At 44.2% G+C, this 25,997-nt stretch overlaps 1 protein-coding gene across 1 annotated transcript in view; it reads right to left on the bottom strand.

Annotated features, from left to right (window-relative positions):
* LOC306713533 (poly(rC)-binding protein 4-like) overlaps window positions 1–25,997 on the bottom strand; it is a 34,986-nt gene that overhangs the window by 2,311 nt on the left and 6,678 nt on the right. The window contains exons 2-13 of the mRNA XM_079183264.1: window positions 20,109–20,299; window positions 19,960–19,983; window positions 17,350–17,382; window positions 15,438–15,554; window positions 12,050–12,181; window positions 9,924–10,052; window positions 8,636–8,710; window positions 7,070–7,141; window positions 5,350–5,391; window positions 5,182–5,257; window positions 4,659–4,708; window positions 842–1,011 (exon numbers count right to left, since the gene is read on the bottom strand). Coding sequence (XP_079039390.1) covers window positions 842–1,011; window positions 4,659–4,708; window positions 5,182–5,257; window positions 5,350–5,391; window positions 7,070–7,141; window positions 8,636–8,710; window positions 9,924–10,052; window positions 12,050–12,181; window positions 15,438–15,554; window positions 17,350–17,382; window positions 19,960–19,983; window positions 20,109–20,216 — 1,028 coding nt within the window. The 5' untranslated portion in view covers window positions 20,217–20,299. The remainder of the gene's footprint in view (window positions 1–841; window positions 1,012–4,658; window positions 4,709–5,181; window positions 5,258–5,349; window positions 5,392–7,069; window positions 7,142–8,635; window positions 8,711–9,923; window positions 10,053–12,049; window positions 12,182–15,437; window positions 15,555–17,349; window positions 17,383–19,959; window positions 19,984–20,108; window positions 20,300–25,997) is intronic.

The following is a 25,997-nucleotide window of genomic DNA, read 5'->3' as shown; positions in this document are numbered from 1 at the left end:
GGATGGGTTCAACAAACGGTGATCTTCCATCCAGGAGACCGCGGTTCGTTCTCCAAGTGAAACGAGAAGTCAACGTTGAATTAACTCGTAACTTGTGTAGTTCAGTAACGGCATCTCAGTAGTTATTTCAACCCAAACGACGATCTTTTCCTAAACCTAACTAAGTAGTTTTCTTGCATAAACCTAACTAAGTTGTGTCTTGTGAAGATGGACGTTTATGTTGAAAAGACCGTATGCATGAAGCGAGCGGAAAATAGACAGATGTTGCAGGACTTTCGTAGGAAAACGCACGAAAAAAAATGAGGAGTAACCTTTCGTAAGATATCGTACGATCCGTTGTATGAGAATACGTTGATGTGGTATGACTCATGGTCTCATGGTTACAGAGGACGTTAGAAATAAAGGGATGGTGTCCACATGGGTGCCCTTTGGCTGTGACAGCCTGTTAGAACATTTTGTGTATTTGAAAGGATGATATACAGTAGAATGCCCTCAAATATAAAACGTTAGTACGAACTACTTTTATGTGCCCAGGTGTTTTCTTTCACCTGTTCTTAAATGATTTACTCCCAATACTTTTCCTCTTGTTGCATTATTGGAAAAAGATAATTTAGAAAAAGTCTCCAGAGCTTTACTGCAAATACTGAATTCCAATAAGAAACGTCAATACCAGCAGGCTTTCACCCGTTCCCTCGAGACCAATTATCCCAGCAGCACAAAGACGTACCTCGTTATCACTCATCACTCTACGGCGTCACCTTTGACCCTTTTAACAATCGATGCATTTCTGTCAGGCCTGCGCGTGAGGCGGATCGTTAGACGGCCGTACACCGGGCCTTACCAGGAGGTAATGAGGTACTGCGCCAAGTTGATGCTGACCGGCGTTCCTGTGATGGTGACGTGGCGGTCGCTCGTGCCGTCCAGCTGGCTGCCGATCTTGATCTGGGCTCCGGACACCTGCCTGATCTCGTTGATCTTGGTGCCCTGACGGCCGATGATCGAGCCGATCAGCTGCAAAAAAGAACAAGAGGCAAGAGACGGATTCGCTCAGTTTTGACAGAAAGAGAGAGGGTTCAATACATCCTCTACTTTTGTCTCTTATTGTCGGTTGAAAGTGATCCTGAAGAAAAGGACAAAACAATAATAATAAGTAAAAAAATGTGCGGTGGTGTGGGGCAGACTTACAGTAACGCAGACCACTTTGAATATTGCACTTACATTATTGTCAGCGGATTGGTCATCCATCATGCATGTCAAAAGCACTTTTCTCCCCCCCACCCCACCCCGGAGTCTCCCTTAATTGCTACTGCGTGTGCACCGGTAAAACAGACGAGAGAAGGCACATTTGCTTCTCATTAATCTGAGTGGCTAAAAGGTTATTGATTCCTCAGAGTGGTGATGACTTCCCAAACAAATCACTTCCCAAACACACGCCAGCTAGATGCATCTCCGCACTAATGGAAAACATAATGGGGAAAATAACTCAAGTTCATAACGCTACAGTCCCGTCGGCCCGGAGCGTTCTCCCTCCGCCCCGAGAGTGGATTAGACAATGACACGGGTTTTTATTGCATTCCCAACTACATTATCACTTTTGTTCATGCTTTCATTAGCCAACCTGGACCCTCGGCCTATTAGCGACAATAGATATTTAACAAGGCCGAAGCTCGGGGGGGTTTGAGGGTGTGTGTGTGTGTGTGTGTGTGGGGGGGGCTGCATATCAGCTCAAGTGCAGGGTGTCGGGGCTCAGCGACGGGGTTATGCTGCCAGATATATAGTGAGTGAGACAGACGGTGATGAAGTACTTGTAGTATGCATGTGTGTGCTGGCAGCTTAACGGCGGCTGACGCATGGGTAGGAAATACACAAACACACACACATGGTGCTGCACTCGCATTCCTTTCCTGAGAAGTAAGCAGCCTGTTCCACTGTGTCTGATTTGTCACACGGCGCGACCTGGTCGCTCCGCCTGGCTATTATTGGCTCAGCAGTTTATTCGGGGCTTGGGGGGGGGGGGGGGGGGGCACACACACACACACACACACACACACACACACACACACACTGAGAGCTGCCAGCCTGAAGAGCAACTCCAGAGACAATGGCCACTACAGGCCTCAAATCACAGATAACGTGTCCACTGTCCACTGAGACATACGACTCACCAGAGGACTCTGGCCTTTTTTACACCAGCTGTCAATAGACACCAGCTGTCAACAGCTACACCCCCCCCCCCCCCCCCCCCCCCCACACACACACACTTTGGTGTGCATGACCTCAGACAACGACATTCCTCGGTGAACAACCTTTAAAAAAACACAAAATGCAAACCAGATCTAAATAAATGACACAGGAGACTCCGCAGGTATGCCTGCTGTGTTGATTCTTCTTTACCAGCGCTGTTCAACTATAAGTGGCCTACATATTGTGGAGTTCCTGCTGAGGCAGTCATTTGAAAGGACACACACAGGAAGAGGGATAGGACGGCGGAGGGTGCAGCCATCTTTCTTCCGGCCAAATCTTCCTCGCGCAAGAAGTGCAGTGCATGCTGCTGACTGGGTCTAAGCAGTTTGTCAATGCATCTGTGTGTGTGTGTGTGTTTGTGTGTGTGTGCACACAGAGCAGGATTGTGTGGTTGGCCTGAGGCAGGGGGGGGGCTGAGGAGGCTCAGTCGTGGCTATAAGTCCTCTCTTCTGGAACAATGGCTGGAGCTTACAGCTGTCCCTGTCACGTATGGCGCTGGACTCCCTCATTCCTCTGATGCATTGTGCCAGTCTTGCTTAAAAAAAGCCTTCGGGCATTTGAGAAATGTTGTCGACGGGGTTGTGGCTATACATTCTATACAGTACAATGAAACCTGCTGGAGGAGACCAGGCAAATTCAATTTCATTGTCTGAAACTTTTCCTTTTTTCCAATGCTTGTAGTTGAAGTAGTTTTTTTTTTTGAAAAGCACATTTGACAGAAGCGAGCGTTTCAGATCATGAAGTCCAACTTAGTTTAATTCCCAAAGACTCATCATAGAACACTTATATCTGCAGTTCAACTTTGAGCCACACGAGGGAGGGAATGTTCTTATTGTTCTGATAATTGGAGCCTACGTAGAACATTGAATCAACTGAAAAGTGAAGCCAAAGCTTCATGTGTTAAACCTGCATTCTCACTAATGGCCACCAGGGGGCGACTCCTCTGATTGTATAGAAGTCTATGAGAAAACGACTGTACTACGTCCACCTCTTATATTCAGTCTATGAATCTAATATTAAAGGCTGCTGTGCATTCTGTCTTGTTTACAGACGAGAGAAAGTGAAAAGAATGCGATAGCGTATGTGACGTAGGTATAGGCTTCCAATAACACATTCATAAAACAAAGTTGTGCTTCATCAAACGTTAATCTCTTAGAGATGTCTGGTTTACCTGTTCAAGATAATATGAGGTGATGTGGAAATGGCAGTAAAAATGGCCGGGAACATTTATTCACGCACAAATGTGCTCTTCTCATGATTTATAGATATAAGGCCTGTTGTGAATTGGGAGGCAGTGGTACATTACACACACGGGTTTAAAGGATAAGACTGGCAATGTTCTATATTTTTGTTATTGGTAATAAATCCCTTGAAAAGACCAAAGAACAGTTAAAACACACCAGTGAGCTACACTGGGTGACAGCTTCCTTTGCTGTGTTTTATTCAGAGTCACTATCCTTCTGCTGTAAATACTCACAGACGTGTAAAAACCTGCAGATGAAAATGATCAAACGCATCATTTACCTTTTGCTTAAAACTACAGCGCCCAGCTGTTGTTTAAATTAACAAATGAACCTCTACATATGTGACTCGATTTTAAAAGATTTACGTCCTCGTTAGGAGCTCGACGAAGTCATTTGAGAAATGGACCAACACACCGTTTTGTTTTGGTCTTTTCAGAGGACGACGTTTCATTCTTATGGATAAATGTGCTTCGGTTTTTTTTTTAATGTTTTTACAAGAGCTGCAAATTAGATCATGCATCATAAATGACTTTAAAATGAGAGCTTTCTCTCTCATTTTCCTAAATGAAATCCAATAAGAAGCAAATTACAATGTGTAGCCAAACCATCCGAACCAAATACTACAGGGATCATCTGAAGGTTAACTGTAGCCTGACTTTATTTTGAAGAGAATCTCTGCGTTGTGATTTCTGCTCAGATTTGGAGAGACGTTTCATCAAACCCCGGCGGAGGCTAAGTGAGGAGGGAGAGGATCCTCGTCTGTTTTCTTATTGGCTGTTTTGACAGCAGACAGCCTCTAAGTAGGTCAGGGAACATGAGAGGATTTACTGAGCACCCATGGGAGCCACTCTAAGACACTGCAACTGCAGCCCCGACAATAATGCGAAAAGGGGATCCATATCGGCTCAGAATCCCTTTAACCTTGGGTTAGTCTGAGGTTAGAATAATGAGGATAATTAGGAAGCTGCCGAAATGTTTCTCGTCTCCTTTTTGAAGCCGCAACCAGACGTCTCCACAGTCGCAGCTACCGCACGCGAAGTCACCCGCTCCTGTGCATCAGCGCCGAGTTCCTTGTTTTTTCCTCGTCGTTCAGATAGGAGGGGAGGGGGGGAGGGGGGGAGGGCATAAAACAAGAAACCATGAGGGATAAAAAAAGTTGCTCTTGCTTACATCATTGGGAATAAGCAGCTCCTGAGATGTCTGACAATTGGAGTCCATCCCTGAGAGAAAGAAAAGACAAGCATCGCCTGAGCAACATTGACATATCTGACATTTGAATAATCATTCTTTTACTTAGTGAAGCCACACAAACTGTCACTGATATGCCGGGCGGCGGGGGGGGGGGGGGGGGGGGGGGCCCTTTGAGCAGGGAACTGCTAGATATAATAAAGCAGTTAATTTCCATTTTAATAGGCCGGTGTTTAACACGGCGCTCATTCTTCTCCGTCCACCAGTCCTCTGACTCTGCGGAACGTATCGTTTCGCATAATGGGGAGCTATAAACCCTCGTCTCCTCCCCCCTCACTGACCTCGAGCACATTACCCGACGGCGAGCTTTTTATTTCTCAGGTCTAAAGGCAGGTTGGAAATCTAGTTACAGACGGAGGAGCGGAGACGGGGAAAACTCTGCAAGCTGCTTATTTGATGGGATTTATCATCCAGAGCAAACGCAGACTGCTGCTGCTCTACATACCGGGTATGATAGTCGAAGCCGGCTGGGCGATGGGACTCAGGCCTTGCTGCATTGACAGCTGATGTAGCTTGGCCATCTGTAAAGAAACAGGAAGCAGAACGTAATGCACTAAAACCATAAACTACTCATCTTTATGTTGTAATATTTCCTGAAATGGTCACGCCGTACCTCTGAGTGTGGAATGCCGTATTGGTTTTGCAAAGCGTAGGCCTGCGAAGAGAATTTACATTAGGTAAATTACAGCAATAAAACATCACACACGGGGCAATACATCTGCAGCCTCTTAATGGAAGTGCTTCACTGTTGATACACGCGCCTGTTCTTTGTTTTTCAGAAGCAGAGAAATGAGCGTTTTGTCGTTCAGCTTAACACACTTTCCGATTTGTCCAGGCTTTGAGATGTATCCATCTCTGAACAACCACAACCCCGCAACAATATAAGTGAATTGAATTTAGCTTGTGGTTGTCACAGCGTTAGAAATGACATAAAATATTCAACGAGAACATCCCTCTCCACACACGGGTTGAGCCGAATAATCCACGGAACGCGGTGTGAACAGATGTACGGACTGTGAAGGAGCTCCGGTGAGCTGGACTATCCTGATAAACCAAAATCAGCAGTTCCACTTCTTTGGATTGCAAAATCAACAATTGTTTTCTCTTGAAGTTCCCTTTCTTTGCCAAACTTGGCTTACGTATTTGACAAAGGTGATGAAATGCATAAATTACCGTTAAGCATTGTTTTTACACTAAATCATTTCCTGTTTTATATGTTCTATTGACAAATACATTGTTTTTATTTGCCAAAAAAAGTAATTCACAGACAAAGAAACATATAGTTCTAGTTATCCTACATGGTGACGTTACTGATGTTTTGGCTCAATTAGACCAGAGAGAAGTTTAACTCCGTTAGACCTCTAACGACCTCTAGACACCACCAGAACGAGGGGAAATGTTTCGAACTGTAATTTCAGAGACCTGACTCGATTTGCTAAAATCTTTTAATACTTAGAAATATTTTTCTTTTTTTCAAGTTCTTAATATTTTGTGTTGTAACAAATGATTTGTTCAAACCTGCCTGTTGGCTGCATCATCCCCCCCCCCCCCCCCCCCCCCCCCCCCCCATTATCTTAAATTAAGCAGACTCCCATATGTTAAGCCCCCTTGTTCTCTCACTCCACCCATAGATACTTACTTTAACTTCATTTTCTATCTGTCCATCTGTCTATCTATTCTAACTCAATTCCGCCTGACGCCAGCTGTCTGGCTTCTATTACCAGAGCATCTTATATGGTCATAAACTGGAGAGGCCATTACAATGCATCAGAGCTGCTGTTTGTACAGGATAGCACAAAGAAACGCCACAAATTAGCAGCAATTATCTTTCAATTTACAGCATGAGTGATCGAAATCCCGAAGTCTTTGTATATCGTTACCCACAATTCTTTTTATTTTTCTCAGTCTGGGGCTGATTTGTCAGAAGCTGCTGTTTCTGTTTCTTATATAATGAGAGTATCTGCTATTGCTGCCATGGGAGGAATACTCCTGGAGTCGAAACGTTTCTGGTGCAGAGCGAGGCAGGACTAAAAAAAGAGCCTGGTGGTGGTGGTGGTGGTGGTGGTGGTGGTGGAGTGTGTGATGGCATCGAGTTTCAGGAGGGGTTACAGCTCTTCAGACGGGGTAGAACAATAGCTGCAGCTTTAACGCTCAGCTGTTGTTTTAAATGCCTCAGGCCAGATGATGGACTGTGTAAATTTGGACATACCGCTCAACCTTCAGATCCTCACAGCCCCCCCGAAACCCATTCCCGCCCTCTGCAATGCAGCTGAAGAGCAGCTTCTGGAGATATCTTTTTATATATTTAGAAGAATGGAGATTATTCCAGTTACCTGCTGGAGGTCCAGGCCACCCTGGGTGACGGAGTACAGAGGGTGGGGTGCAAAGTCGGACGCCTCATACATCTGCAAACATACGAGGGAAGCACAAAAGGGGAAAAATGTGCAGCTCATTACTGAAATATCTTCACGTTTATGAAGTCCAGACACTCATTATTTTGTGATGATTACTGAGTTTAAATGTGTTCTTACCAGCTGGAACCCTCCCATGTAAAAAAAAATAATGAATAAAAACTTCCAATTTCATTTCTTCCCCCAGCTCTTTCGCCACAGATCAAATTTGGTCTCCGGTGAGCTCTTGAGGCTGCATTTCTGACACTTCAACACACCTAACAGGCTTATGGGCCATGACTCATCCTCAGTCCTTTTCCCCATTCCACTTCATTTTCTCCCCTGACAAATTATACAAACATCCCTTATCGCTGTGCTGCCTTCATTAAAAGCCATCTCCCGGTGACCAGGACCTCGCTGCGGGTTTAATTTGATAGCTTATTATGGGTAATATCAAAAACACAAAGCCATTCCGTAAATTGACCAGAGTCTGAGGCAGCACAAACGGCGTCAGAACTGCTGACAGCTATGCAGAATATCTGACTGCTGCTGCATTCGGAGGAGACGGCAGGCCTTGCTAATCTGGTGACTTGCTCCATGGGAGGGAGGGAGGATATCTGTCCCTTCTCGTACGGCAGCGTCTGTTCCACTCAAACCCACCGTCACACGAGGAAAAAAACCCACTCATTCCCCCACCCACTACGAGGTTGACATTTGTAGTTCCGAGTGAAATGTCTTTCAACTTTGATTTGTAACCGTGTGGTTATCTCCGGTTGTGAAGAGTTAAGCCAATGCTAAAGTGTCTTAAAGCTGCATTCTCTCTAGTGTCCACCGGGGGGCGACTCCTCTGGTTGTATAGAAGTCTATGAGAAAATGACTCTACTTCTCTCTTGATTTATTACCTCAGTAAACATTGTAAACATGAGTTTATGGTCTCAATCTCTAGTTTCAAGTCTTCTTCAATACAGCATGATGTTCATTTAGTAAATGATGGTCCATTTAGAGTCACACAGACCATAAAGCAGGGGATGCTTTAGGGCGGGGCTACTTTGTGATTGACAGGTCGCTACCAGAGACGTATTCTATGTGTTATTCCTCAGCAGTCCAAATAAAGTCACTTCCAATCACTGGTTTAAAGAAAAAGAAGAAAAAAAAGATGGCGACGACCAAAATGCCAAACTCAAGGCTTCAAAGCGGCATGATGGGTGACGTCACGACGACTACGTCCACTAGTTATATACAGTCTGTAGTAGAGACGGACAACTTCTATCTCCAACACCACAAAGACGTTTTTATTTCAGCACAACGAACACTAACATCTAGCCGTTAAGAAGACGTTTATAATCTTGGAAATTCTGAGTTTTTTTCTTGGAATATTACCCGCTTCTCCTGCTCTGTAATCATTCCTTTTTTTTAACCTCCAATTGCCCAAATACGCCGGCATAGAGAACCACTGTTCTCGTTCCATCATAGATAATCCTCCCAACATGTGTGGTCAAAATCTCTCACCTGGTTCCCTGCGATGAGGAGGGCAGCTGGTGAGGGGCTCGGTCGGTAGGGGATGGTAGCGCCCTTCGGGGGAGACTGAGTAGTCAGAAACAAGACAAGAGGCTTAAAAAAAACAAAATCTTCATCATAAATCTCACGGACGTGAATGAGCTCTCACATCCACTCCGAAATGACAGCAGCACTTCTGTCAAACAGCGAGACGCTAAGTGCAAATGGTGTGCAACTCTTTGGTACATTAAGATACAATAGCACTTAATGATGAACTAAACTGCTAATGACACCGACATGATTCCCTTCCTTGTTTTCCTTTGGATAATATTAGTCATTCATTGAATTATTGAGGCAGTGCAGCGAGAGCTCTTTGTTGATAATAGCGCTGAGCTTTAGTTTGCTTCGGAGCTGCAGTTGTTTGCCCTCTGGATAAATCAAGCATCCACTGACGAGGAGACATTTGAAGATAAAATTCTTCAAACGCCAATGAGAAAAAGGAGATTATCCAGAGTACATGACACAGTATATCTTATCGAGTCGCTGCAATGTTGCCGATACAGTTTCAGCTTTCGGAATGTGGAGCATCTCTTCTGCGGGAGCAGTCACAGCAAATTCTTTGTATAACTTTGCATAATTTAAATCTCGGAGCCAAAAGCGAGAAGCCGCTGGTACAGAATCCTAATGAAACTCGCAAGCCTTTGAAGAAAGCCCTGGAAAACTGGATCAAACTAGCAATTAGTCAGTCAGGTCCAGCTGCAGCGCTAAAACAAAAAGGACTTGTGCACTTCCACGAACACACAGGGAGAAACTGTGCTTGGGGTTGTTTTTTCTTTCTTTTTTTTCTGTCTCTCTCATCTCATCTCCTCGATTTTCTCAAGAGAGCCGTTGTCTAAAGGTGGACAGATTTTGCTGCAGGCCAGTTTGTTTTCTGTAAGCAGCTCAGTGTCCTCTCCAACAACACTGAGCTGTGACCTGAGAGCAGCACCTTTTCTTTAGTCTCGCCCCGGCAGTTCAAACCGCTCAAAACGGTAAAATAGCTACACACTTCCTTCATGTTTCCTAAGTTGGATGAAGATAATGCTACAGACACACAGTTACATAACACAGAAGGCCAACGCAGCATACTGAAAATGCATTAACTTCTTCTGCAGCGGAATAGACAAAAAACTGCATACTGGTGAACTTAAAACATGCACGTCAACAGCAATAATTCCCTTCATGTAGCTGCAGCTGCAGAGCTACCGACAACGTGTCGGCTATAGGTGTGGAGTGAAGAGAGGAATCGTGCTCGTCCTACCTCCAGGATTACTGTGCAGATGAGCCTGACACACTGGATTACAGACTCCTGATTCCCAGATATCGTCACCCCTCGCTCAGTGGAGTTGGGCAGCAAATCCCCCGCCACCTGTATCTGAGCTCCGGTGCTCTGCAGAATAAGAGGGGTTTTAAAGAGAAAAAGATTAGTTTGATTCCAGAGATAAGACGAGTCGTTCTTACTCTCCTATCCGTGCCTCCCTGATGGCTTTGCTGACCTTGTGTTTTTAAACCGATACTGACGGGAGATCCGACCGCGCTGTAGTGTGTTTAACGTCGAGCCGTGACAGGTTAGAGATAAATGAAGTCACCCATGGTCAGCAGACGTATCTTTTCCTCAATTCTAGCTGATCTATTCCCAATAAAGCATGACTGCAGGCCAGGAGGGACTGCTTTAGATGTATGCTGATGTCTCCATCAGACTGCAGGGGGTTTTTTTGGACGCCATTGTTGACAACGACACACATCTCAAAATGCTTCTGTAAGTAAGCGAGTGTCCTGTGGCAACCAAACAAGACAAAACAAATCTGTAACCGAAACCAAATTTGGGCGATGAACACGGCTCGAAAATCCGTCTAACCGCTGAAAAATCAGCTGGATGCCGTTTTGTCGGCGAAGGTACTATGAGAGAGACTCTATTTGCAGATCGGTACAGAGCTAAAGTTACTGTGTCAATCGTCTCTGGCAACAGATGTGACGCCTTTTTTAATCCTATTGTTTCAACTGGGACTGAATGTAGTCAGGAGTTTTTCCCCTTTCAAAGTTGCCACTGCTGAGTCATAATGTTTGTTGGGTTAAGTGATCTGTCCGGACAGCATTGTCTCACTAATTTCCTGCCTTAATGGCCTATATCCATTATTATTCTGGTGCCAACCTACATGTAAGTGCAGATAACGTCACTTTGGTCCAGACGGAAATATCGCCGCAACTATTTGATGGATTGACATGAAATTCTGTTAAGTCACGGTGCCCAGAAGATGAACCCGAATGACTTTGGGGATTTTTCCGCTAGCAGCCTTTTCAGGTCAAAAATGTAACTTGTGCAATGCTTGATCATCAAATACCTACAAAACTAATGACATTCCCATCAGCCTCAGCTGTTTTTTTTGTGTTTTCTGCTCATGAAAGTGCTGCACGAACGAGTCCTACAACCCAGAAATGAGTCAGCAATAACGTTTTGTTCTGCAACATGAAATGCGTCAGTAAGTATCCCTCTGGTACATCTTTAAGCTTTTTAAAAAGGCGGTCTAAATGAGACCACGAAACGTCATCATGAGAACAATAGTTCTCCTTTTTAGCTTCGTGGTGGTGACGTGAAGTCATGTGACCGTGGTGGAGTTTCTTTAAAACGTTAGCATTTACTTCTGGCGATTAAGTATGACCCAAGACACAGTACGTCACATACGGTTGCCAAATAAATACCAGGATGTTCTCCTGCATCTGGTTGCGTTTTGCAGTATGCGAGCCAGAAAGGCTTTTCTCGCTGTTCTGACCCACAATCCTCTGCACAGCGGTCATATGAGCCAGAGTTTAAAATGCAATGTTATGAGGAAGTAGTACGTTCCAATTGAATGCATACACAGTACGTACTTTCTAAGGGCAGCTGCAGTATGTACGTAAAGTAATAAGAGTGTAGCCTCACAGATCTGCTTACATTGTTAAAGAAACTTTGTCTTGTTATTTACGACTTACTAATACTGCCAGAACATCTTAATATATATATATATATATTATTTTTTAATGTTAATTCTTCTTTTTGTCATGTTACTCATCTGAACTCTATTTGTATTCTAGCGTTATTAACCGTTTTGTTGCTGTAGATGAATGTGATCACCACCTTTCTAACTGACTTGTACTGCGATACTGATTAAGAGCATACCTAACATGTATTGGTGTAAGCAGGAGGACTAATGTGGCACAAAACGCAGCAGGGGAAAAACAAACCGACAAACAACAGCAGAGTTCGCAGAAAATGAAATATCTCTTCCTTCCAGCTGCAGTTTATTTCCCCTCATCTCCAGAAGCAGATTTGTTCTCCTCATATTTCAGTGTTCGGCCCGTGCAGTGAGGGCGGGGAGGACGAGGTGGATTTGTGTTCTGGCTGCTCACCTCTCTGATCTCCTTTATCTTGGCCCCTCCCTTCCCGATGAGAGAGCCACACTGGCTGGCAGGGATGACCAGCCGCAGGGTGACCGGTGGCTTGGAGCTGATGGTGCCGTTGGCCACCAATGCATTCAGGTCCTGGGGGGAGATGAAAAAAAAAAATGTGGTGAGAGTCGGCAGGAATGAAAGAGAGAGAGGGAGGAGGGAGGAAGAGAGAGAGAGAGTCCCTGTGGGAATGATCAGACAGCGGGGGTCAAGGTGGAAATGGAGAGTGGAAAAAAAGCCGCTGGAGGTTTTTATCTCCAACAATTAGGACTGAAGAGGCTTTGAATTTGAAACCACTTCACTTTATCGGCCAATTTAGGATTCATATTAATATAAACACACTTTAAATTTGTATCCATAGGCCTTAAAATCTCCCCAATTAAACCATGTGCACTTACTTATACCTCGAAATCCAAAACTATGAAGCGTTTTTTGCCGTCGCCATCTTGTTTTTTTTGCAACCAGTGAACAGAAGAGACCATATTTAGACTATGGAACAGTGATGTGTAGATGCTGTATACATCTCTAGTAGAGACCTGTCAATCACCGTGTAGCCCCGCCCTAAAGCATCCCCTGCTTTATGGTCTGTTTGACTCTAAATGGACCATCATTTACTGAATGAACATCATGCTGTATTGAAGAAGACTTGAAACTAGAGATTGAGACCATAAACTCATGTTTACAATGTTTACTGAGGTAATAAATCAAGAGAGAAGTAGAGTCATTTTCTCATAGACTTCTATACAACCAGAGGAGTCTTGGGAAGAATCTAAGTTGAAGACACTATAGCATTAGCTTAACACAGCGTTGTCCGTGTTTTCTTCTTACAGCTTCAACCCGTTCACAGTGTGTTTTCAGTTAATGAAAGTTAATTGTAACAATTTTGGTCACCTAAAAATGTCTTTTTTGGCGAATGGTTGTACTTAGCTCCACCCTTTCGTGTCACTTCTGGTTGCAAAAGAAACAAGATGGCGACTTAACGTAACTCAAGGCTTCAAAACGTCAGTCCACAAACCAATGGGTGACGTCGCAGGGACAGTCTCATGGTCCATCCCGTTCTCCTAAAGGCGACTCTGAGCAAATTTCTCTTTAAATGTGGATTGAACGTCCACTCGCACTTTATGTTGAACTGATTAGAATTTGGTGACCTCACAGAACGCATTTTTTTTGGACGGACATGGATGTAAACTGTAACTTGACTGTTACTCCCGACTAGAAAAGCTAATTAGCACATTTCCCAAACTGTTGAACTGTTCCTTCGGAATGCTGTAGGCCTACATTAGGGCACAAATCATATCAAAACGCATCTCAACGTGTGCGACTAACAATGTGTGATACAAATAACAGCCCAGGGAAGAATGGGTGTGTTGTCCACACTATATTAAAGGTATTTGCATGAAGAACCTCACTGATGTTTTTTACCGAGCAGGAGGCAAACATCCTGTATCTGCTCTCCTGTGGGCGGAGACTGAGCTTTTAATTAATGAGCAGCGCGTCTCTGCGAGCCTTTTGAAATGTAAATACGCTGCGATGTCTCTCTTCCCATCAGAGTTCAACCCACGACGAAAAACCGTGTGACAGAAGGCAAAGCCCGCTGCTTTGCTTTTCGTGTGACTTAAAGAAGGGACAGTGTGGCATGCTTTTCCAACGACCGTGAACGCCGCGTTTGAAAAGCATCCTGTGACGCGGCTCTCGCGCCTCTCTCTTGCTCCGCGTCTATATTTAGGGAGGCGGATCAGGCTCTCTGACGTCTCGTCTCATTAGAAGAGCGGCTCGTCTGCACAATCAAGACTCTGGGCTTCATTTTTCTGATTTGATCTAAAAATACGAGTCTTAACAACTGTGAACGTTCCCCATACTTCTCTGTGACAGTGAATTAAAACCTCAAAGCGAATGAGAGGAAAGAAGACGGCGCGTTACACAAGCGCGCGCTCACACAAAGAGTTGCTTTAATCCTCATATTGTGTTGCTCGTGGGAGACGGACTCCCAACGCAGACAGATTATGTGGCTTTTGCATGCATGCTGTGCCTCGACACCTGGGAACAAAATACAAGCACGACACCGTAGTATGTGTCGTGCTATTGGAGCATTACTCTCAAGACGATCACATGAATGTTTTCTGCACTCTCGCGGCTACAGTCGGTGACAACTTCCTCCATTAAAACGCAGACGGAAGCTCGCACGAGCGATGAACTGTCAGATGAAAGAACTCTTGTGTAATCATAAACTATATTGAGACAGTCTGATACTCAGATTATTCCCCTTTTTTTGTTTTTAATTAAATGTGTCACGCATTCAATAACTCAGCTGTGGAAGCCGCGCGCAGTGTGGGTCAGCCAACGCGTTGCCTTGGAAACTCAAAGAGTTTCAGGGGTTTGGGAGAATAGGTGGGTGTGAAAGATCTTTTAATGAATGCTGCACTGTGCTGCCAGCCAGCGTGCGTGTTTGCTGAGCGCAGAGTCTTACTGTGATGCTAAATGTGAGAGAAGACGGCTCTCATTCCAACACGTTAATTAAGGCAGTGATGGACAGACACCGTGGGGGCTTCATAGCAAGAGGAGCCTGCCATCCACAACTCATTAGTATGATGACGAGGTTTATAAATCCTTCTTATTTACAGGTGCACATTAGCATAATTGAACATATGTTTTTATATGACGTGAACAGAAGCTAAAAAACAAATCTATTCAGTCTGGCTTTTATGTAGTGTTTTATCCTCTTTGTATTATTATGCCATATTATTACGCCTGATTTGATAAAGTGTTTTTATGCTACGGTTTTTAGTAGGTAAACATATTTTTATTTCTTATTTTATGTTGCTTTATTTCACTGTTTTACCATGACACATTTATTTGTATTTATTTATTTTTATTAACTTTATTTGGTGTGCTTTATTAGTCTCTTCACCTTCTCTCCTCTTTGTCTTTTTTTTCGTATAGTTAATCATTTGTAAAGCACTTTGAATTACATTTCATTTGATTAAAAGGTGCTTTATGAATAAAACTGGATTGATTAATGGGTGGATGGCCCAACACATGTATGTACTCTGACAAGTTATTGTAAATCATTTTCTATCAAAAAAGTCAAAAATGGTTTTACAACAGCAGCCACTTACACCAAATCTTCATCTGCAGTGTGATCATGTCTGAAAGCTACATTTTGCCCTCCATCTCTTCACTTTAGAATACAATCGATAGCGATAAAAGCACATAAGCGGTAATGTTGAGAGCTCAGGAAATGCTTTCTTGTAAGCTTGCCACATATGATTATTTTTCTCTGTTTATGGGACATGACGACATGAGCTGATTTCACTGCTAATGAGTGGCGTGCAGCGCAGTTACAGCTAACCTCCTCCAGTTTGTACGTGATCATGGTGAAGGCCCTGAAGACGCAGTCCGTGGAGCCGGTGATGGTGATGATCCTCTCCGGACAGGAGCCCTCTGAGATGTTGACCCGGGCGCTGCTCTGTGGGGACAGAGGTCAGTTAATGGTCAAAGAGTTTGATGGTTTTTGTTGGTGCAAAATATGCTTATTTGCTTTCTTGCAGAGAGTTGGATGAGAAGATCGATATCACTCTTTGTCCTTTTTTAAATACGAAGCTATTGTACAGCCAGCAGCTTGTTAAATTAGCTTAGCATAATGACTGGAATCACGGGGCAAACAGCTGGTTCTGTCCACATGTAGTGAAATCCACCTCCCAGCACCCTTCATAAAACCACAACTGGTTGTTTTTACACTTTGTTCTGGTGCTGATGACACAAGCGAGATATAACCTCTGAAGCTCATGAATTAACACCTGATATTTCATGTTTCATCTTTTATAAAACACAGAATGTAAAAACGACTGGAGGTGTTGGTAGGCAGATTGTTACTCGGCTTTCGGCAGCCAGGCTAGCTGTTGCCCCTGGCTTCGGGTATTTATGCTAAGCTAAGTTAACTGCAGTGTTCCAATCAAGACCACCTAAACGTTGAGGTGTTGAGACCAAGTGAAGTCCCGCCCTGCATGACACACTTACAGTATTCGATTGGAGCATTCAAACCAGAGTCACTCCTCAAACTGATCTGAAAGATCCACATTTTGCGTCTTTTTAAAGGAGCGCCTCAAGCTGAAAGAAATTCAACTCTGAGCAGATAGCCGTCCAACGTCATCAGTGTTTTCTTCTCAATGTGGTGACTTTTGCTGGATACACAGATCTACTGTATATGACTTTACCAACCATAGTAACTGTGATCTGAACACCGCAGGAGGTAAAGTAGTTGTTTTTCATTAATCGACACTATAATACTCTATAAATGTTATAGCGTACAGCTCATCGTTCGTGTGAAGCAGTACAGCCAGCACACCCGAGGGAGGGAGGGAGGGAGGGAGGGTGAGGAGAAACCGAGAGCACATCTCTGTATCTCAGACTGACAACGTAATAGTTTCGTCTCGGGGTGTTTGGCCTCGGATGACAAATCTCCTGCCCTCCTCTCCCGTGTCCTTGAGTCGAAGTCACGTGATCAGCGGACGGACGGCGCTCTGGAGCCGAGGGAACGTTTTCTCCAGTCACTCCAGTGAGTCACGCTCCCACTGTGACTGGAAGGTCCTGACAGGAAGAGGCTCGTGCAGTGGGGAAGTAACTAAAGGCCAAAACTGGCTCCTGGATTGAATGGATGACTGACTACCATGAGTGAGTGGTTCATCCAGCAGCTCTGCAGGGCTGCATTGTCCCACGACCTCGCTGTTCCTCCGTTTATCCATAAAAGTACAACATAAACCTCGGCAGCCGGGGAAAGAATCAAATGAACTGCCACAGTGTCGGCCCAATTATTTATTCAATACAACGAGTTAACCAAGCGGCATCAGTTTGGTTGCACCCTTGAGATTTCAAGAAAAGAAAAGGTAACGGAGGAGCAGACAGAGAAGAATGAAGTTGTTTTCAAGCAGGAAAAGAAGGATTTTGTGGGAGAGCAGCAAGAAGAGGGGTAGTGAATGAGGGTTTAAATAGAAAAGGTGCCGTTATTGCTCAAAAGGCATTTCAGACAATGTCCGAGCTCTGTGTTTATTATTAATGCATAAAGGAGGCCATCTGAGATAGAATTATGTTTTCTCTTGACATGAGCCGGCCTGTGGTCAAAGAGATGTGGTCGTTCCTTGTCTTGTGTCAAGTTTTACTGACTGCTAGTCACACACAAAAAAACACACAATCAAACAGCACAAAGCATCACTGATGAAGATGATGAAAAGTCATTTAAAAGCTGAAAATCGTGGACACAGTACCTCTTCTCGTATTCGTTTCACCGTCTCTCCTTTCTGTGAAAGAGAAGTTGAAGGACAGCTTTAAACAGAATCAAATGTGCTTTGTTTGAGACACCACGGCGTCCTCGACCTCTTAAGTGAAACCGGCTATGTCGAACCACGAAAGTCTGATTGGAATTTAGCGGAGCAAATTACAGCTCGGGTTTCAAATGCGCGATGCATCGCAGCGGCGTCCTCCGCACTGCTGTCTCAGAGAGAAATCAGACACATCGGGACGTACACTTGCTGTATGGCTGCATGTGTGTGTGTGTGTGTGTGTGTGTGTGTGAGGACCTCCTGCCGGGGACAAAAACATTTTGTCGGACTTGTGTCACGCTGCAGCACATCCTCTGCTGGTTTATAAGATTGCTGCCCCCCCCTTCCCCCCCTCCATTTCCTTTTTGGCATAAGTCCATCCAAGCTGTCACAGCTCTGCTCACACCTCCGTGCGCATCCACTGACGATCAAAAGCTGTATCATCTCGCTCACTGGGCTTCACTCTGTCTCATGTTTTATTCCAGGAAAGCGTATATTCTATGTGGCGCATTGTGATTCTGGTGTCGGCCTTCTATTGATGAGAAAAAACATGAGAGGTTTGGCAAAGAGACGGAGTGGCGAGTCATTAGTCCGAGTACTGCAGATCAAGTGCTTCTCTCTGCCGAGCTGCACTCTGTGTGTGTGTGTGTGTGTGTGTGTGTGTGTGTGTGTGTGTGTGTGTGTGTGTGTGTGTGTGTGTGTCGAGCTCGTCTCTCTTCCCGTTCCCTTATTTTCTTTTACATATTTTAATTTCTGCAACACACTGCGGCATCCACGGTGACTTCTTTGCCAGCACTCTTTATTTTCTGCATTTGTTTTTCCTCGTCTTCTATCGGTGTCTTTGGTGTTGTATTTCGAAGGGCAGGCTAGCTGGAGCTACTGGTGCAGCGTAGAGGAGCCAGGCCCGTCCTAACAGACACTTTAAGTGCCCACAAGGGGCCAACGGTAAAATGTCTTTGGTGCTCGGTTTCAGCAGTCGATGCACTGATGCTTTTGTTTGATGGATTTTTTTTTGGGGGGGAGAGCTATGGGTGGTGGTGGTGGCGGCGGCGGGTTTGGTTTAATGCAATTACATTTGGGATGGGACGTTCTAAAAACAAGAATTTAGTTTGTTAGAGGACAAATATTCCTGAAGACTGATTATGAATCCACAGAAAAGGCATCAATAAGGTATATGAGACCAGTGATCGACCACAGGTGGCCCATCAGGCGATCAGATTATTCAATTTGTTTGTGTAGCCCATCATTAATCACAAATTTGCCTCAGAGGATGTTCTACAGCATCTTCTGTGCTTGGACCCTCGCATTGCAAAAGGACAAACTCTCCAAAAAACGAGGACAAAAGAAAGAACCGAGGAGGGATTCCTCTCCCGGGACTATAAATGAATTCAGTGAATGTGTGGATATATCTTCTTTTTTTATTTCATCCCTATATTGAAGCAAACCTTAAAATAATTGGGAATAAATTGTTTAGCGATGATTTAGCAACCCCAAATATATGACATGATATCCGCGGTCACTACAGACGTTATAAATCTGTCAGCTTATTATCAGCGAGTAGTCGACACAACCCGATGCAGGAGTCGGGCCCACTGGACTCACAAAGCTGTGCCTGCGTCGCTGGTCGTTCACGGAGTAGCAGCCAGCAGCAGTACAGTGGGTGTAGCTGAAACGAATTCCCATCTTTCATGAATGTAATGTGGGCTGTGCTGTATCTAAAGTCTTTTGTAAAGGAGACGCCTTTTTGCACGGCATTCCACTGAAAACGAGGCATGAAGGTTGACTGAAAGTTGGCGAGATGAATGCACATTTATCAGGTCCTTCTTCACTAAAGCTGCGAGTTTCCACATCACCTTTTCTCTTCATGCTCTTTGAGAGTGACTTTACCTAAACCTGATCCGGCAAGTTAAACACTCTTTTCTTCCTGTAAGCGTTCTCCACCAATCAGGACACTTATTGATAGTCAAAACCGGACTAATCTGTCGTTTTTCGTCCCAGCCGACTAAGATTTCTTTTGTCGTTTGGTCTGTTTTTAATGCTTTTTAATGATGAATGATTTTTTGACAAGAAACGTATGAAGACATCTCTAGCAAACACAACATTTAAAGTGGATCTTTTGTGTGATTTTGTGAGAGGACAGCCCTCGCAATTTTACAATGTTGAACCACCTCTCCTTGCCGGATGTCTGAGTGCAGTTAAGTATCTGTTTATCACTGTGGAGTGCCCATGTTTTTTTTAGGAGTTACACTGAAATAGGCTAATAAAAATAACATTCATTCAGTAAGAAAATGAAAATATCAAACAATAACAGGCCAATTAAACCTAATATATGAATATTTCTTGTAAATCCGACCCTCAGTTTACGCAAACATATTCTGTCTCTTGAACAAATGTAGTTGATGACCGCTGGCTTAGATCAATAGAAAATAAGTAGACATTTACATTAGATTCGTCCCAATCAGTCAAAAACATCAACCTCATCTGCCAAATGATTAATACCTTCATACATATATGCAGTATTTGGTGTAGAAGAATTAAAAAAAAGGGAATTCTCACCTTTCCTATGATGCTGCCAACCTCCTAGAATACAAAGAGAAGAAGGTAATTACACACTAAATACATTTATGAGACGCTGACCAATCTTATGCTCAAGAGAGCCCCGTTCATTTCTTCCGCCGTTCGTACACAAACGTGAGCTCGTATACCTTTCCATGCATGAGCAGTCGTAGTGTGAGGGTCACTCCCAAGCCCCCGTCTGCAAAGTCCTGCTCACAGTTCATGGTGATGTGGGAGTGGCTCGCAGGGAGACGCATGAACAAGGCTCATCCGCTGGTCACACAGTCAAAACGAGGGCCAGCGCTCGCTCTCCGGCTCTCCGAGGTCCTTCACTGCCGCTCTGAGAGAGAAGAAGAACGACGCAAAGTGAAATTGTCAGTCGTTCACCAAAGAAACGTGTGAATCAACTCACAAACGTGTGCATTCATTGTTTGCACTCACGATGTAGCTCGTGTGCACAAACACGAGAAATGCACACTGTATAGTCGTGTTGTTGTTGTGCTCAAACTGTATCTAACTGTTGTTGTCGACTGAACTCCAAGACAGCACAGACCTTCAGATGTAACCTTTGCACCTTCATACCAAAGGCCTCTGAAGGAACATTGAAATGAGGAACTTCATCAGCTTGAGGTCGATGTAATATCGACGGTGATTCATAACAAAGTCATAATGAAGAAGAGCATTGAGTGTGCAGCGTATTGACCAGAAGCACCAGCAGTGTCAGCGATGTTGCGTCTCCTTAACAGCCTGTGGGTGGCCATCGATGACTAACACACTATCTGTGCATCTCCGTTCACTGACGAGCAGTTTCTCACAGAGTGAGTTGAGTGATTTGTGAAATTGGATAAAAAAATAAATAATAATAATAATTAAAAAAATGAATTTTCCTGCCAGCAGAGCGTGGCGTGAGTTTAATGCAAAGTTAGTTTCTCTGGGGACCTGGTTTCTATCTGCTCCATCACAGTAAAAACAAACCGCTTCTAAGGCAGGATTTATACTGTGGGAGCAGACGAGGAGCATCTGTGCTGATCCCAGAATGACAATGTGGCTACGTGCCTGTCAGTAATGTGTCGGACCACATACGGTATGATGATTAATGTGCGAGTCACCTGGCGGCTCAGTGTCAGCGTGATGTGTATTATTAGTTCATGGAATCATTCGTGTTTCCTCTTGATTTATTTTTGCTTACATTTGTCAGCGTGGACAGGGGAAGTAGATAGATGTATATGTGATGCATAAATATATACAGAGATGCTGTGTGATGAGCAGAGGTTAAAGCCAAGCAGAGTTTCCTTATATTTTGTTCCATTAAGGCAGCCAATAACAATTATTATGTTATATATATATATATATGTGGGTAAATACAGTATGTGTGTGCACCTCTGCGTCCGTCCACGGCTAACCTCGCATTCTGCTGCAGCAAAGTGCATATAGTATTCTCGGGCGTCCATTCATGGCCGCATGCTCAAGGACCTCGTGGTTGCAGTGAGTCACACTTTCTCAAAACACCTTTTATTGCCTGTTTTTATATTCCCATTGACTGCCTGCCGACTCGTCACTCACTACTCTTAACCAGCCCCCGGTTGGCTTGTGATAACGAAGCTGAGTGCATCACCACTACTCTCAGCCAGAGACACACACTAACAAAGCTGCAGTACACACACTGATGTACTTCTCTGCCACTCAGCTACCGCTAAGCGAGCAGACACCTTTGGTGAGTTTAATTTAGTCTTTGAGAAGATTGTATGAGGTGTCTGATACGACAGCTTTGAGCCGATTGGCTGCATACATCGCTGCTTGTTTTTGAGTTTGAACAAAGAGTGTTTTAAGACGCCTTACAGCCCGTTAGTGTCTAGTCACGGGGTTAGCCAATGGATTGTATTCATTCAAACACACAATACAGCAGTGGTAGTTGCAGACACATTAAGTAAAAAAATATATATTTCATAGAAACCTATTGTACAGTCTTCAAATGTCTTGTTTTGTTCAAACAACTCTAAAACACAAAGAAATTCAAATTTCTTTATAAATCAAAGAAAAGGAGCAAATTCTTGTTTTCTTATAAATACTTATTTTAAGCCCAACCATCATGTTTGTCCCAAACTTAACAAAGTGATTTTGTTGCCTAAACCTAAGCAAGTGTTTATAGTTTGACGCGTTACAAAAATGATCATGCTGATGTTTGCAGGTAAAGTACTTTGGGATGATTGAATACGTAGATGCCAGCCATATATATATATTTACAAAATGTTGCACCAATTCATCTGGTGGATGTTGAGATATTTCACTGGTTAAGTGAAAATTCTGAAAGCATTAATAGTCGGGATCGCCGAAGTCAGTGAGATTCATCATCTGGGGACCATGAATGTCTGTACCAAATGTTGTGCCAATCCATCAAGTAATGGTGGAAAACGTCTGGTCCAAGATGGTGGACCAGACGAGCGATGGTGTTTTTCATCTCTAGAGCAGTTGTCTGACTCATCTATTAGTTGACTTATCGTGTCAGCTCCGCTTTCAGTACCGTAACAAGAAGCATTTGATTTCAGTGATGCTGTTCAGATATTTGAGATAGCAAAAGGAATCCTTTTGTCGTCATGGCTCATGTTCTGCAGCAAACACAGTAACAAACTCCGCCTCTCCGGTTTGACTCATCAAGGCCACTTTTTGTTTGTCTGCTATGTGCATTCCAACCAGCCCACAGAGCCACTGTGTCCCAGCCCACTGCTGCAATCCTACCGACGCCGCCTGGCACATGCGTGTCTTTTTTTTCTTAATCTGCATGCTGTCTGTAGATCTGCTGAGCTATGTGGGGAGATCATGTTTAATAAATGGGTGTTATTTTAGATGAGATCCAATCCCTGAGAGACTCGTTGTAGGCAGGTTTATTTCTTTTGCTTAGTGCACAAGGCCAACGCCGCTCCGCTGATTTATTCATGCACTGGATGCTTGCAAAGCCACGTTATAATGCTCGCACACATCCCTCTTAAGATTCTCCAGAGCTTGACTGCCTGTGTGGGTTTTTATATTCTCCTCCACGGCCGCGGAGCTTGATCGATGCATCCCCAACACGTGTGTCTATCGCAGAGCGCGTTTGTGCAACCCCGCGGGCTAACTTCGTTACGTTTAGGCGCTGGAGGGCACGCCTAAAATGTTAGCCCTTTATTGCATTAGGAGCTAATGGTTGGAAGGATCATTATGCGCTGCTCTGTGGGTTGATAACAAGGCATGTGTGAGGGCGGAGAGCTTCTGAACTCCCTCATTTCCAGAATCCCAGAAGCAGAAGCAGCAGCAGCAGCAGCAGCTCTCTGGGATGGACAGAGCCCCTCTGTTCTAAATTAGACCATGGTCACTCCGAACAGGGAATTAGCAAAGTTCAGACTGCAGCGGCAGGCTGCCAAAGACACGGTCTGAACAGGAGGGCGAGGCGGAGACGACATCCACTGTCCTGCTTCTCTGTCCCGGACGGTGTCACCTTGGTCCTGCTCCGCCCGACTGAATCCGGCGCGCAGGAGCTTCTTGCAGTTGCTTGCTTTTACTGATTTTTATATTTGCTGAATTAAAAGGGACAGTTCACCCCCAAAATCCAAAATATAATATAAAGAATATTTGTATTCATCTATGCTATTCATCACTGCTTGACATTTTTAGTAGGCGGCTGTCCCTGAACGCCGTTAACATTTTGTTCCTTTTGTCAGTCTGATGGTGGTCAAAAGAAAACCCACAAAGTAAATAAGTCGATATTTTACAGCAGATACATTCACACAGTTTGTTGCTGTTGTTTCCCAAATGTATGATGAGAATCATGACTTCCAGCAGCTGCTTGAGTTGAGTTCACCCGATGAATCCAAAATGCTGTGAGTGTTTGAGATGCTGGCTGGAGAGATGTCTGCCTTCTCTTGAATATAATGGGACTAGATGACACTCGGCCTGTGGTGCTCAACAGCAATGTCTCTTTGCAGAAATAATGACCCGCTTACTCAAAGATAATCCGCAGTTTCGTGTAAGAGCTATGGTTGAAAGAAAAATAGTTCCTACATGAAACTGCTCTCATAAAGGTCTGTGGATTATCTTGAGAAAGTGGGTCATGACTCCCAGAGAGAGAGACAGTTTGTGTATGTGTGATATGTCAAAGTGTCCCGGAGCGAGGCCTTGACTGAACTCCAAGTAGCTCCCCGGCACGTCACAACAGCCCACTGCTCCTAAATGCTTGGGATGGGTTTCATGGTTTGTAAGAGTGCCTTTCAACAATGTCAAGGGACGCGCAACTGAAGTAATCGGCCGAATAATCGACTATCGGCTGTTTGCTGCTCCAAACTATCTATATTATGTCGACCTTAAAATACAAAAGATATGAAACTATTGTATAAAGTTCACTGATATTGGAACATATTGACGTATGTAACGTGCTCAACAATCTACCAGAAGTGCTTAACTTGCTCTTGTATGTTTAAAGTTATGACAAATTGGCATCATGCCACAAACTAAAAATAAGCTTCATCACAGACAAATGTAATAAACTGTGATACAAATCGAGGTGTTTTTTCTTTTTTGATCTTACTTCCATGAGGCGTACATCAAAGATGTCACAGATAAAAAGCAGCCAGCATACATCGCTTGTCAGCAGCCAGCAGTATAATTCATTTTTTTTTTCTTGCCATGTTTTCTGGAGCATCCACTCCAGAGAGACGGTGGAGATGAAAGGGATGTTGTGCAACCCGCTTGTCCCGAGGACCGGACACCTGCTCAGAGGCAACCGTGTCCCTCACACAACCTGGCAAACAGACGGCTCTGGGCCGGTTTAGAGGAAACGAAGGACATGCCTGGTCCCCACGGTGAGGGATAGAGACAGGGTCCCTCTGCCTATAGCACATACAGAGGGGGGGGGGGGGGGGGGGGGCGTATTGAGTGTCTGCTCGATAAACACAGAGGCAGAGAGGATAGGCTGTCCCCCGGGAGGGCACATATAGAGCGGTAAGTGAGAGGGTGTCAACGTGTGCATGCGCATGGCAAGGGCAAGAGGTGAGAGACCATACACACACACACACACACACACACACACACACACACACACACACACACACATATACACACACACACACACACACACACAGAGAGAGAGACGGCGACATGCACATGTCTGTGTGCACCAAAGCAAAGCAGACACAGACATACATACAGCTGCTGGGATGAAAGAAGGCAACAATTCACACACACACACACACACACACACACACACACAGGCAGAGATTGTCCTGTTGAAACACAAACACAGGAGCGAACAAGCTTTGATCTGCTGAGAAGCTCCACAGGAAGAATTCTTTTTTTTGTCCTGCAGCGATCTGTCATAAACTCACAGTCCCCCCACTGCCATGTTTGAGTACATATGACACAATGAGAGCGTCATTTCCTAAGATGGTGATGAATGAAAAAAAAACCCACATATAGTATAAGAGAAGAGTACAGCAGTGTGTCCCAAACCTCTTCTCTGGTGACCCACTTTAACAAAACCAAAAAAAGACAAAGAGATTTGCGCGTAAATGAGCATTCCTGATCATTTTTACTGCCTTTTCTGCATCACTTTCTATTATCTCGAATAGGGAAACCAGCTATTTAGAAGAGATATACATTTGATAAATCACAACATAGTTTTATGCATGTTATTAAAACCTCTCATCAGTAAAACAAACGGACTGTACGCTAATCTTTTTATATTAGATTCAATGTTATACAGTAAGTCGGCTACAATTATCGGAACAATACGAACATTCAGGCTCTCTCATTTCAAAGCTGCGATTCAAAGCTGTACAGCAGATATTAATGCTAAAGTAAAAGCTATGGAATGTTATCATTTATTTGTCGACCCTAATAACATCCCCAGCGGCTCTCCTGTGGGTCCCGAACCAGTGTTTGTGAGTGACTGACCTACAGGCTCCACACAAACGTAAACCAACCATTATGAGTTTCTTTCTATGAATCTTTCTACGCGCTGTAGAAAGATTCTCTAACAGACTCTAAATAGGGTAAAAGTATGTGAGTAA

Source organism: Pholis gunnellus (assembly GCF_910591455.1).
Source record: "Pholis gunnellus genome assembly, chromosome: 2".
Lineage (NCBI taxonomy): Eukaryota > Metazoa > Chordata > Actinopteri > Perciformes > Pholidae > Pholis > Pholis gunnellus.
Note: the sequence above shows the minus strand (reverse complement) of the source record. Positions and strands in the feature narration are given on the sequence as shown.